The sequence below is a fragment of the Lithobates pipiens genome, unplaced genomic scaffold, assembly GCF_037356315.1.
Source record: "Lithobates pipiens isolate NorthernLeopardFrog02 unplaced genomic scaffold, aLitPip1_a1.2 Scaffold_65, whole genome shotgun sequence".
In the NCBI taxonomy this organism is placed as follows: Eukaryota; Metazoa; Chordata; class Amphibia; order Anura; family Ranidae; genus Lithobates; species Lithobates pipiens.
Window position 1 is genome coordinate 1,724,286 of NW_027507887.1, and position 13,638 is coordinate 1,737,923.

General features: G+C 45.6%; 1 protein-coding gene across 4 annotated transcripts in view; it reads left to right on the plus strand.

Moving 5' to 3' along the window:
- Window positions 1-6,945: 6,945 nt before the first annotated feature.
- LOC143958930 (ras GTPase-activating protein 4-like) overlaps window positions 6,946-13,638 on the plus strand; it is a 238,831-nt gene continuing 232,138 nt past the window's right edge. For 2 of the 4 annotated variants that reach the window (XR_013270146.1, XM_077467917.1), the window contains exon 1: window positions 6,948-7,199. Coding sequence is in view for 2 of the 4 variants with exons in the window: in XM_077467917.1 (XP_077324043.1) it covers window positions 7,090-7,199 (110 nt within the window). In the remaining 2 variants the exon portion in view is untranslated. Of the gene's footprint in view, window positions 7,200-13,638 lie in introns of all 4 variants that reach the window. The other 2 variants (XM_077467919.1, XM_077467918.1) reach the window with 2 other exon arrangements.

Below are 13,638 nucleotides of genomic sequence, written 5' to 3' on the forward strand. Positions count from 1 at the left end.
GGCTGCTCCTCTGACAGGGGGGGTCTGTGCTGATCGATTATCAGCACAGCCCCCCCGAGGATGCCCACACTGGACCACCAGGGACGCCACCAGACCACCAGGGATACCTAGCAAAAGGTAATCCTCCCTAGATCACCAGGGATGCCAGTCAGTGCCACAATGGATGCCAATAAGTGCCCATAATGGATGCCAATCAGTGCCCACAATGGGCATCACTGATTGGCATGCATTATTGTTTGGCACTGATTGGCATCCATTAGTACAGTATAACATAATACAATGCTGCCTATGAGTGCCCACCTGTGCCGCCTATGAGTGCCCACCTGTGCCGCCTATCAGTGCCCACCTGTGCCGCCTATCAGTGCCCATCCGTGCCACCTATCAGTGCCCACCCATGCTTATCTGTGCCGCCTATCCATGCCCATCTGTGCCGCCTATCCATGCCCATCTGTGCCGCCCATCCATGCCAATCCGTGCCAGCTATCAGTGCCAATTTGTGCCACCTATCAGTGCCCATCCGTGTCACCCATCAGTGCCACCCATCAGTGCCACCTATCAGTGCCCATCAGTGCCACCTATCAGTGCCACATATCAGTGTCCATCAATGCCACCTCCTCAGTGCCACTTCATTGGTGCCACATCATTGGTGCCCCATCAGTGTCGCCTTATCAGTGCCCATCAGTGTAGCCCCTATCAGTGCCCATCAGTGAAGGAGAAAACATACTTATTTACAAAGTTTTGAAACTGAAACAAAAAAAAACATATTTTTTTTTTCACATTTTCGGTATTTTTTTATTTGTAGCGCAAAAAATAAAAACCATAGAGGTGATCAAATACCACCAAAAGAAAGCTCTATTTGTGGGGAAAAAATGATAAAAATTTCATTTGGGTACAGTGTAGCATGACCGCGCAATTGTCATTCAAAGTGCGACAGCGCTGAAAGCTCAAAATTGATCCGGGCAGGAAGGTGTTTAAGTGCCCGGTATTGAAGTGGTTAAATAAAATCTTTTTATTTTCAATACATACCTTTAGACCCACTGACCATCATCAGTGAGCCTCAGTGCTTCTCTATACAAGGAAAGCTGATCGTGGCTGGTGGATATTGTCTGAAGGAGTGGGCATTTGCATGTAGACCAGTCTAGGTAACACCCACATGATGATGAGCCTGTATGCAGTGCCGGGACAAGGTCACCCAGCGCCCAGGGCAAAGATGCCAAACTGCGCCCCCTTTCCCTTATGGTTAGGGTCAGGGTGCCCCCTACCCCTGCAATAGACCATTGCGCCAGGGGCAGCCGCCCCTCCTGCCCACCACTTGTCCCGGCCCTGCCTGTATGATCGAAATAGCTGACAGACAGTCACCAGCTCTCTTCTCGCGTAGCTGTGAGAACCAAGCGATCAGCGATGTTTCATTGCTTGGTTCTCAGCCTTAGAGCCGTGGGGGACAAATGCACTATCAAATAGGGATGGCCTTGCGGTTCGCCCGGTGGTCGTTTTGTGGCGAATTTTGCGTGTTCGCGATTCGCCAAACCGGCGGACTTCTAGAGTTGTTCGTGCAGTGGACATATGCGTTTACATTGTGAAAGAACTTTGACCCATGATGACACATCCATCATGGGGTACAGGACAGCCAATTGAGACATTTCAGCACATGGACAATTGGACATTCCCCCTACCTTATAAATAAACCTGATCTGGCGGCCATTTTACATTCTGTCTTTTGTCAGTGTATGGAGAGGTTGCTCTGTGGAGCAGGGACAGACTGTAGTGACACAAATCACTAGCTATTAGGTCCACAAAAGTCCTTTTAAGGACTGGTAATGGTGTACAGTATATAGGGTTCTGGTGCACTGCTGCTGACTACTGTGCTGCTGATTGCTGAGTGCACTGCTGACCGATTCTGCAGCTGTCTTTTGTCAGTGTAGGGACAGGACGCTGTGTGGAGCAGGGACAGTCAGTTTAATCACTAGCTATTACTATTAGGTCCACAAAGGTCCTTTTAAGGACTGGTATAGTTGTACAATATATAGGGTTGTACACCTATAATATACTTTCTTTCAAATATAGAAAGCCTATTATACTTGACTGCTGAGCTAAGTGCTGACCAATTACTTTTAAGGACTGGTATAGGTGTACTATTTGGTGTGCAATATATAGGGATGTAATACATATAAAATACTTGCACATATAGAAAGCATAGTATAGTGCATTTCCACTGTGCAGCATTGTGACTGCTGAGCAGTTCTGCAGCGATACTACAAAGAGTGACAAACGCAATAAAAAAAAAGTATTATAACTGATGTGATAGACCAGTGGCCCCCAAAAACGACAGATTGAAGCAGGGTGTTATATACCGTCTTTCACATACATACTGCACTTCTCTAGAGACTTTTGTCACAGGTTTATTTAAAAAATGACAAGCAGAGGAAGAGGCAGGCCCTTCCGCAGGGGTGGTAGGGGTAGGGCAGGAGAAACAGACTTGAGCCAAAGTGGCAAATTGCAAAAGGTGCGTGTGATTATGTCAAAGGAGGCACCAGACTTGGTTGAGTGGCTCACTCAGCCTTACTCTTCTGCACCCTCCTCACTCTCTGCTGTGTGCACCCCCAAAGACACTACCACCAACAGTGCTCTCTATCACGGTGCTGGTGTCAGTGCTCTCTATCTCGGTGCTGGTGTCAGTGCTCTCTATCTCGGTGATGGTGTCAGTGCTCTCTGTCACATGCTGGTGTCAGTGCTCTCTATCTCGGTGCTGGTGTCAGTGCTCTCTATCTCGTTGCTGGTGTCAGTGCTCTCTATCTCGGTGCTGGTATCAGTGCTCTCTATCTCGGTGCTGGTGTCAGTGCTCTCTATCACGGTGCTGGTGTCAGTGCTCAGTCTCTATCGCGGTGCAGGTTTCAGACAGTGAGGAAGATAGCAGCGGAGAAGCCAATCAGCAGGCAGTGCCAGCACCATGGCTGAGGATCAGCACTGGACTGGCACCTCCAGACCACCGCAGTGGAGCCCTGCATAGGTGGGGGTAAGGGCCAGGCAGATTGAGGGGCTCAAGCACAGGTTGGCACACTGGGACACTGGCACAGGACTGCGCTGCCCTGACTGTGGCACTGATCATCTCCTGCACCCCCTTCATAGCCTGCCCTGACCTTGCTTCTCCTCCATGGCCTTCATGCGTTCCTGAATTGTCAAAATTTCACAGATAAAAAAAGAATGCTTGTCATTGTCGATCCCAGATTCACTTAATACTTTTGTTATGTTAGTGTCCATGTGGTGGGACTATGTGTGCACAGCTAGTAAGTATTTTGTGGCTGAAAATATGACCTGTAGGTTTTTAAGGTTCGCCTGCCATTAAAGTCAATGGGGTCCGGCACGAACTTTGAGGTTCGCAAACTTTTGCCTGCGTTCGCGGTTCGCGTTCATGAAACGTCCCGTCGGAAGTTCGAACCAATGCTGCATCCACCTAGGTAAGTATGATTCTTAAGAAAAACAATTCCATACTTTTCTTTTAGGCTCAGTTCATATATGTCCAACTGCAGTTTCTAAAAAGAGTCTGGTGCGGTTTGGTTCATCAGTTCGGGTGAGATTCAGGTGCGAGTTTTTGCTTGACGTTGCACCTGAACCAGACCGAAAAATGGACTGCAGCTTCCTTGGACTCTGAAAGTCGTTCAGTTCACATGTAATGTGAAATGGATGTGGTTCAAATCACATCCAATTCCCATATATGTGAACTGAGCCATAACCTCTGTGGGTGATGAGTTGTCAGTGTCCCTGCAGTCACTCCAGTGGTCCGGGAATTAGAACTCCCCACTTCTCCCTCTTCTCTGCCCAGCACTTTCAGGACAGACCAGAGCAATTCTGATTGCACAGCACCTGCAAAGTCAATCTGTTTAGTCTGTCCCGTAAGCAGTCAGGACTTCTCATTTCTGGACCACTGGAGCGACTGCAGGGACACTGACAGCTTAGCATCCCTGAGAGATAAGTACAGTGAAGGGCTGGGGGGTGTACGGTGTTAATTAATCATGCTTGTTATACTCACTGAGGAACTTAAGAGGTTAATCCTCCGTATTGTGTAAAAAGGCTGCCTGATCCCGTCTTCTCTGATCCTCCCCTTCTTCCATTAACTCCAAAACATATCTGGATAAGACAGAGTTACTGGAGTCAGGCTGCACATGCTCAGTTTGGTGTGTATTGCTAGAGAGGTTTTTTTCTTCTTGGGAGAGTGCATGTGATCAGCAAAGGGCCAATCTGCACTGTCCAGACAGAGGATCAGGGGTCCTGCGTTATGCCAGTGTAGTATGAAAGCTCCTCCTACAAGCTTTAACCAGGCACTGATAGAAGTCACAAGATTGCTATATACTGCAGATGAGAAAGGGTATTTAACAGTTTATATTTACTAAAACAATTGCATTTCCATGCTCTGTGTACTGTGGGAGACCAGATATAGTAAATGCAGACTCCTGGGTTTAGTTACACTTTAATTACACCATGGGGGTTATTTACTAAAGGAAAATCCACTTTGCACTGAAAGTCGCTGTAGATCCGAGGAGGCCATGCAAGGAAAATAAAAAACAGCATTTTAGCTTGCACATGATTGGATGATAAAATCAGCAGAGCTTCCCCTCATTTCAGATCTACCCTGTAGATTTAGAGCGACTGCACTTTCAAGTGCACTTGCAGTGCAAAGTGGATTTGCCTTTCGTAAATAACCCCCAATGCGTCCTAAAAATGTTAACATTGAGGCCTCAAACAGCAAGTTTTTCTGTTTTTAAAGTTGAACTCCAGACCAACATTCAGGCTTGCAGAGTTGTACGGGTTCTTCTCCTTTACTGAAATAGCTTACTTTGATGTTACTGCACACTGTGAGCTCCACTGTATCTAGTCCGGGGGTGCTCCTGGAGCTGTCCATTCCGGCCCACATGAAGAGAAAATAGCGTCTCTTTACTGGACTTTTATACCTTTTATCTTCTCACTGAGAATTGCTACTACATTAATTGAACCAGATGTTGATGGGTTCGTTTTACAAAAACAGAGTCAAATATCACACTAGTTTTATGCTGCCCTCATTAATTTTTATAATAAAAAATGATTAAAAAAAAAAAGTTTTTTTTAAAATGTTTTATTACTCAGATAGGTCAAAGGCCATAGCCTATTGTCCATAGTTCAAGTCCTGCGGGAACGCATGGGAACGGAGTTCCTGTACTTTTTCCACAACAGGAACTCAGTTCCCATTAGCAGCCGTGTTCTGCAAGACTTTGAAGTATGCGAGCTGTGTGGCAGGTGCTACACCAGCAGCCACCGACACAGCTCACAATAGTAAGTGCCGCACACCTGACCATTCAGGCATTGCCAGTAGGGGGCCCCATGACAGCTTCCGCTTCGATCTACCTGTCAATCACAGCTAGCTGATGGGTAGATCAGGTCCCTGCTGCTAAGAGATTTTATTTAGTCAGACCTTTCGTGATGCACTCCTCCCTGCCGGCCCCTGCTGATTTCCTGTCTTCTCACCCCCCCCCCCCCCCCCCCAGTCTCCTGCATACTTGTTCTGTGTGTCCCGCTGAATCCCCCCTCCTCTATCTTCAGTGCCATATGATGAGAGAACCCAGAGGAGGAGCACAGCTATTCTGCTCACAGGACATGCAGGGAGAGAGGTGAGCTGAGGGAGGAACATCAGTTTGGGGTGTTAAGCTGAGCACAATACCTGGCAAAGTTTAATGCCAGGAGGGAAGTTTATGTGGAAATATGTGAAGGGTTGGAATAGCAACGAGTGTGTGTTGGAGCCCCTGCAGAGTTTACAGCCCCCCAAGCTAACATACATCTCCTAAGCAGGAACATCACTATCTCCCCAAGCATTCTGTCCAGATAATGTGCCGTTAATTTATGACCTTTCCCTTTAACCCTGTGTTATCCAAACTCTGTTCAATGAAAAGTGTAAACTCACCAAATAAACACTCTATATACAAAATAAAATTCCCCAATAAAGATCAGAACATGATGTTCACATTTGCATGGAAGCACAATTCAATGAATGCTGATTATTCAGAGAATTTCCGTATTTATGTTTATTGAGGATTATTTTTTTTTGTATGTACTAACAGTTATGCTTCAGAGCCGGTTCACACAGGGGCGACTTAGCCACCTGACAAGTCACGTCCCGTTCTGTGCAATGGAACCGTTCTAATCGGAGTGACTCAAGTCGAAAAAGGTTCCTGTACGACTTTTGGGGCAACTTGCATTTACTTCTATAAAGAAGTCATTTTGCAAGCCGCCGCTAAAGTCGGATCCTGGTCGCCTGAGGCAGTCACGCTGCAAGTCGTGCCTCAGTGTGAACCAGGTCTCATACACACAATACGAAAAATTGGATGAAAAATACCACTTTTGAAGCGTTTGTGCATATGAACGTATCATTTATTTTTATTTTTTTGATGGGAGAGTGGATCTTGGGTGGGAGTTCCCGCACTTTTTTCCCCAGGACTTAACCCCCGATAGTCCATTGTTCAAAGTCCTACGACCACAGTCCATAATTCCTTGTCCAGCCCATAGTCCATCTGGGGGGCAGGCAAGAGTGTCTATGGTCCTACATACATGTTACAGAAGCAAAGAAAAAAAAAAAATGAAGGAATGTGTAGATTTAGAGGAGGTGGAGGACAATAGAAGAGACTTTTCTGAGGTAAAATACAAATGTAAATGGAATGTTTTTGCCCCATAGTTTATTGTGACTTTTTCCTGAAAGACAAAGCAAAGCCCAGTGAAGCCCCTGCATATGATGGTTTAATGAAGTGCTGTGCGTTGAGTGGAAAAGGTAATTTCCCTGACGTCAGGCGAGCCCCAGCCTAGCACGGGTTAGAATGGGCTGGGAGGGAGTGCGGGGAGTGTGGTGGTGGTGTAGAGATGACACAAATTGTGTATACGTCACTCAGTACCGCCCCCTCAGCCCGGGACTCCGCTCTACATTCATACACTCCGGACTACAACAGGTCTGGGCTGTGTGCACTTTACAAGCCACGCCCTCCCCGCTCTCCTCCAGCTACTGGCTGCGATGTGATTGTTATTCGTTCCTTCTCAGCTACGAGCACCTGACACACACATAGAGAGCGCTGGATGTACCGGGGGAGAGGCGCCTCATCCCTGTCTGTGTGCTCAGCCATGGCTAGAAGGAGTTCTCTATTCATCCGGATAGTGGAAGGCAAGAACTTACCGGCCAAGGACATGTAAGTCAGGGGAGAGGGGGACATCAGCCTGTACTGCACTCTATCACCAGGTCATCATCCTCATATCATCACAGCAACTTTATTCTCTAATGTCATTGTCACCTCAACATGTCAGCTGAGCACATCACACTCATTATTTCCCTCCTGGAAAATGACATGAATTAGGCAGCCAGTCCTATCCATCACAAGTCGTGTGCACGGCGCAAAATTCTGCCTTTGCATCCGTACAGGTATAGTGATTTTATGTTTATATAAGTGCGCACAGCGGTGCTGCGCTCTGTAATCTTGCGCTGAGTTGCGCAGCGTTGTGCTCTGAAATCTTGCACCGCACTGCGATATGTAATCTTGCACCACGTTGCGCTGTGTAATTTCGGGCTGCGTTGCGTTCTGTAATCTTGTGCCACATTGCGCTCTGTAATCTTGCTCTGCGTTGCACTCTGTAACCTTGCGCCATGTTGCGCTCTGTAATCTTGCGCCACATTGCGCTTTGTAATCTTGCTCTGCGTTGTGCTCTGTAACCTTGCGCCACGTTGCGCTCTGTAACCTTGCGCCACGTTGCGCTCTGTAACCTTGCGCCACGTTGCGCTCTGTAACCTTGCGCCACGTTGAGCTCTGTAACCTTGCGCCACGTTGAGCTCTGTAACCTTGCGCCACGTTGCGCTCTGTAATCTTGCGCCACGTTGAGCTCTAACCTTGCGCCACGTTGCGCTCTGTAATCTTGCGCCACGTTGCGCTCTGTAACCTTGCGCCAAGTTGCGCTCTGTAACCTTGCGCCAAGTTGCGCTCTGTAACCTTGCGCCACGTTGAACTCTAACCTTGCACAGCGCTGTGATCTGTAATTTTGCGCTGCGTTGCACTCTGTAATTTTGTGCCACATTGCGCTCTGTAATCTTGCAGCGTGCTGTGATCTGTAATATTGCGCCGCGTTATGATCTGTAATCTTCTCCGTGCTGCGTTCTGTATCTAACACCATGTTGCACTGTGTAATCTTGAGCTTCCTTGCGCTCTGTAATCTTGCACTGTGTTGTGATCTGTAATCTTGCATGGTATTGCGTTCTTTAATCTTGAGTTGCATTGTGCTCTGTAAGCTTGAGCTGTGTTATGTTCTGTAATCGTGTGCTGCCTTGCGCTCTGTAATCTTGCACTGCTGTTGCCTTCTGTAATCTTGCGCCATGTTGCACTGTGTAATCTCAAACTGTGTTGCGCTCTTTAATCTTGCGCTGTGTTCTGTAATCTTGCGACATGTTGCTCTGTGTAATCTCGAGCTGTGTTGTGCTTTGTAATCTTGCGCTGCATTGCGCTCTTGTGCTGAATTTTGCTCTATAATCTTGAGCTGCGTTGAACTCTGTAATCTTACACCGCAGTGCGCTCTTTAATTATGCTCTGCGTTGCATCAAATCAAAGTAGAAAGTTCTGCCCCTGCGGTCAGTATTTCAGCGTCATTTACTCCTGATTGCATTAGCTAAAGTAAGGAAAGAACTATTTTGCAGACGCAAATGTTTTCCCCTCGTTTACACCAGCGCAGTCAACATGCAAGGACAGGGCAAGCACCTTGATTCCTATTAGGTTGGTAGGTTGGCACCTCTGTGTTGTGGCAGTGTGCAGTACACTGGAAAAAGTAGCACTTTTTTATTTTTTTCAGTGCGGCATTGTGCAACGCAATCAAATATCGCACGGCGCTGCGGATGTTAGGACTGAATGAAGTGTCATTCAAAGTCAAGAAAGAAAAAAAGGTTTCCGTGAGATGGGCTTGGCGTGGCAGCTGCTGGTGTAAATGAGCCCTACGCGGTACACTGGATCCTCCTGCCTAGATATCCATATTATATTATGTCTGTGTACACAATAAATCCAGACATTCAGTACCGCTACAGGTAAGCAGCGAAATGCTGCTGCAGTAGTAGTTGTCTCTAGACGGCAATCTTTGCCTTGGGCTGTGAAATTGCAGGAGCTGTCTACCCGTCGAAGCCATCCTGTCACATATGCCGTCTAGTGACATACGTGCCATTAGCTTTTATTAAGCACCTATACCCACAACATGAATGTGTTGGTTCAGATCCTGACAGCTTAGACTTCACGATGTGTTAGCTAGTGTCGTATCAACAATTATGCAAATCAGACATACAAAGCATTGGAGTTTTTAGCATCTCATCGGAAATGTAAGATTCCAATTAAGATTAGGGTATTACCTCTAGCAGCTTGGCACAGAATATTCCAATGAATAATGGCCACCCAAATGAGAACGTCAAAGAGATCATCTGGGAGCATTGTTTACCTTCCATGGGAAACCTGTTGTGTGATAGATATTGTACTGTGTGCCGGTGCTATCATCCTATGTGTTTGTATGCATGGATCAGAGCACAGCACACTAGTGGGATGAACACTCCACTAGAAACATACCTTAAAGGAGTTGTAAAGTTCGTGTTTTTTTTCACCTATGCATTAAAAAAAAAAAAAATGATATATATATATATATATATATATATATATATATATATATATATAATATTTTTCTTTACTTTTTGCTATAATAAATATCCCCCCCAAAAATAATTTCTTTCTCAGTTTAGGCCGATACGTATGCTCCTACTTTCTTTTGGTAAAAAAAAAATCACAATAAGTGTATATTGATTGGTTTGCGCAAACGTTACAGCATCTACAAAATAGGTGATAGATTTATGGCATTTTTCTTATTTTTTTTTTTTTATTAGTAATGGCGGTGATCAGCGATTTTTTTTATTTATTTTTTTTTTTTTTTACGGGACTGCGACATTGCGGTGGACAGATCGGACACTTTTGACACTATTTTGGGACCATTGACATTTTTACAGAGCTAAAAAAAAAAAAAAAGCCACCGATTACTGTGTAAATGCCACTGGCAGGGAAGGGGGTTAAACACTAGGGGGTGATCAAGGGGTTAACAGTGCTCCCTCAGTGTGTTCTAACTGTAATGGGTGATGAGCTACCTAGGACATGACAGAGATCACTGGGAGCAGTAGATCCCTGTCATGTTGCTAGGCAGAACAGGAAAAGGCCTTGTTTACATAGGCATCTCCCCGTTCTGCCTCTCCTCGTCACGATCACGGGCCAGAGGACATTAAGTCCACGGGCATGCTCACATGGCATGTGCGCGCCCGCTAACCTTACGAAAGGACATACGGGTACGTCCTTTTGGGCACCTGTGCCATTCTGTCGATGTACATCAGTGTTGCGGTGGCCGGGAAGTGGCTAAAATGGTTGTAAACCTCAGATGTGAAATATGAACAAAGCATATCCCTCTATAGTGTGTACTTGTCTCAATCCAGAGCACTAAGTGTACTTTCTGTCTGCTGCTTTGTTCTTCTGCTATCAGCATGAGTCACTGCTGACAAGTTTTCCTGACACCAAGAGAAAAAAAGGTGACAAGGGAAGACTCTCCAACTGATTGACAGCCTCGGCTCTGTTCCTGTGTGCTGTGTGAAGGGGTGTGTCTGTTCTCTCCAATCAGCTGTCAGAGCTCTCCTTACTGAGCTCCGCAGAGTGTAACTTCAGCTGTACACCCCCTTTTTTCTGACAGCTCAGATGCAGTTTATAAATTCTGCGCTTTGAATGGATTTAGAGAAGACTGCAGATAAACGGATACAACATATGTAGGAGAATTTGTTTTATCTCTCTGTCACATGAGGCCAGTCACTTCACTGGGTATATGTATTGGCTTACAACCACTTTGAAACTGACATACAGTAGGTGCTTACAATGATCAGCTTTTATTTAGGGAAATCCTTTATCTCAAAAGGAACAAAACTGCTGCTGTAACTGCTTATGAAGTATTAGCTGGAGTTTGTATTCAATTTGTTAGTGTATCTAAATCTGCTAGTACATCTAACACTCCTCTCCCCACAGACTTACAGTGCTGCTGTCCAAATGTGACCCTGTGCTCCGTCATCCAGAATGGAAGCACTCTAATACAGGAGGTGTGTTACTGGGCAGATAATCAGGTGAAAACAGAGGGGGGGGGGGAGAGAGACTAAAATTGATTGTCTGCAGCCATTGATTTAGAAAATCTAATTTCCAGCACGTCCCCTTGACAAAAGTCAATCATGTGAACAATTCCCATCAGGGGAGGGGCAGTGACACACTGAATAAAATGTAACCTGTCCCTGCAGAACTAGCTGAATTTCTTTCCGTGTATGGCTAGCTTTATTTCATGAGCAGACCAGCACATTGGATGGGGGTGACTGCTGAATACTACTGACCTGACATTTAGGGACATGGCTAGAAAGTCAATAGTGACAATTTAGGAAGACTCTGTAGGCTTGCCAGAATAAGTAACATTCTGTTCTTCCTTGGGTGATGATGTTTTTCGTACCATCCACCCTATTAAAACCTGATTAGGACAGAACAGCACTACTCTAATGCCAGTATGAAGCAGCAAACATGCGTGTTTGTATTAAAAAAGGCTCCCGTCCCTCCCAGACTAGCAGTCTAGTATATCAGCTATATAGGCTTTTATCCCCCCAGCAAGAGGGCAGTAAGTAAGCGTTTGCTCTCAATCATACTTATACCAGCTCAACATGGGGGGGGGCAGCTTTAAAGAGGTTGTAAAGCCTTACATATACCCAGTGTAGTGACTGGCCTACACAGAGATGAAACTAATCCTCCATCGTAAGATGTACCTGGTTGTTTGCAGTCTTCTCTATAGCCTTCTAAAACGCACCGATCAAAGGCTATTTCTCAGCTTCAGCAGGAGGATCTGACCTCACCCACTGCACATCATAGCGCACAGAACTCAGTGTAATCTGAGACCTGAGTGGAGGGAAAGGACACGCCCATCTACACACAATCTCAGGGAAACATGCACAGCTAAGGCTGTAAATCACCTTCTGTGTTCTGGAGGGGGGGGGGGGCAGTGGCCATGTTGGGATAACCTGTCAGAAATGAGTGATGCAGAGGGAGGAGAGAGGACAATCAGTGCTTTGGATTGAGGCTATTACACACTATAGAGGAATTTGCTCTGTTTATTGTTCATTTAAAAAAAGGGGTACCCTTCCTAAAACGCCAATGCTGACAGGCACTGAGCTCTTTTGCATTTATAATACCTGGGGAAGGGATTGCTAAGGGGAGGAGGAGGAGGTTGCCGGCATGGGGGTCTCTCGTTAAAAAAACGTCCTTATTCTTGGGGAGTCATCTTTAAGCACCCTCCTAAAGGCCTCGTACACACTTCAGCTAAAAAATGCCATTCTTTTTTTGCCTTTAAATGCCCTTCTATGTTAGCCTATGTGCCCATGCAATTGTAGGCATTTAAAGGGAGGGGTGTTAAGGGTCAAAAATCTGAATGCATCAAATTCTGGTTTAATGCTTGAATGCTCATTCATTTCATTGGTCAGAATAAATTAAAACTCCTGGCCAATGAAATTAATGAATGTCCAATGCTTGATGAACCTGAACCCATCTAAACGCACCTAAGTGCATTTGAAAAACCTGGATTTAGGTGTGTTTTTAACCCTGTTTTTTTTTTTTCAAATATAATTTTTATTAAAGTTTTCAGAAATGGACAAAGTGCAGTAGTTACAACAGTCGTTATTAACAGTGGAGGTCACAGCCTCCCATTGGTATTTCTCATTAACATATACTACATCCATCATTTGGAGAGGGTGTTTTTACATTGAAGTCATTGAGGTGCGATTTTTGCATTGTAGTCAATGGGACACAGCATGCCATTATTGACACCTTTTTATTTTCTATTGGCAAAACGCCTATAACCCTATTTTTGGTTTGGTTGATACCACAAGCACATGACCCAACTCTCCTGCCTGGTGCCTGGGTCTAGTGACAACTGCCTTTGCCCAGAATAATTCTGACTGCCCTGGGTTCCCTGCTCTAACTGTGTCTCTTTATTACAACGTATCTTTAAAAAAAAGCATTGTGGAATACAGAGTTACAGCTAGTTAGTCCCAATGGTCAAAAAGAGAAACGTAGGAAGTGCCAGCTGGAGTGATATTCTTCCCAATGCTACTTAGTTTCTGCACTCAGAGGCATGGTACCTCTGCATCTTCTCTTATGTAATTACCAATGAGCACCAATGATTTGTCTTACTGAGCTACCATTGGCCATACATGACTTGGCACTGATCACCTATGCTGCAGAGGATACCGACCATCATACTGCAGGGGGTACTTTCCTCAAATATTGCATGGGGCACAGACTACCGAACACCAATATTGTAGAGGGTACTGCCCACCACCATTTAAGTTATTGAGCACCAACCACCACCTTCTAAGGGAACACGCCATACTGACTGCCAAGTGCCCTGACCACTAGTGTTTTAGGGGGTACTGACTACTAACCCCACTCACCACTGGCCACCAATGCAAGGGACCTTCTACTCCTGACAATCGCATGCTGTTATGTGATTGTTTATTGTACATTACATACTCTTGACCAAAGTGTTCATTGTCTCAAC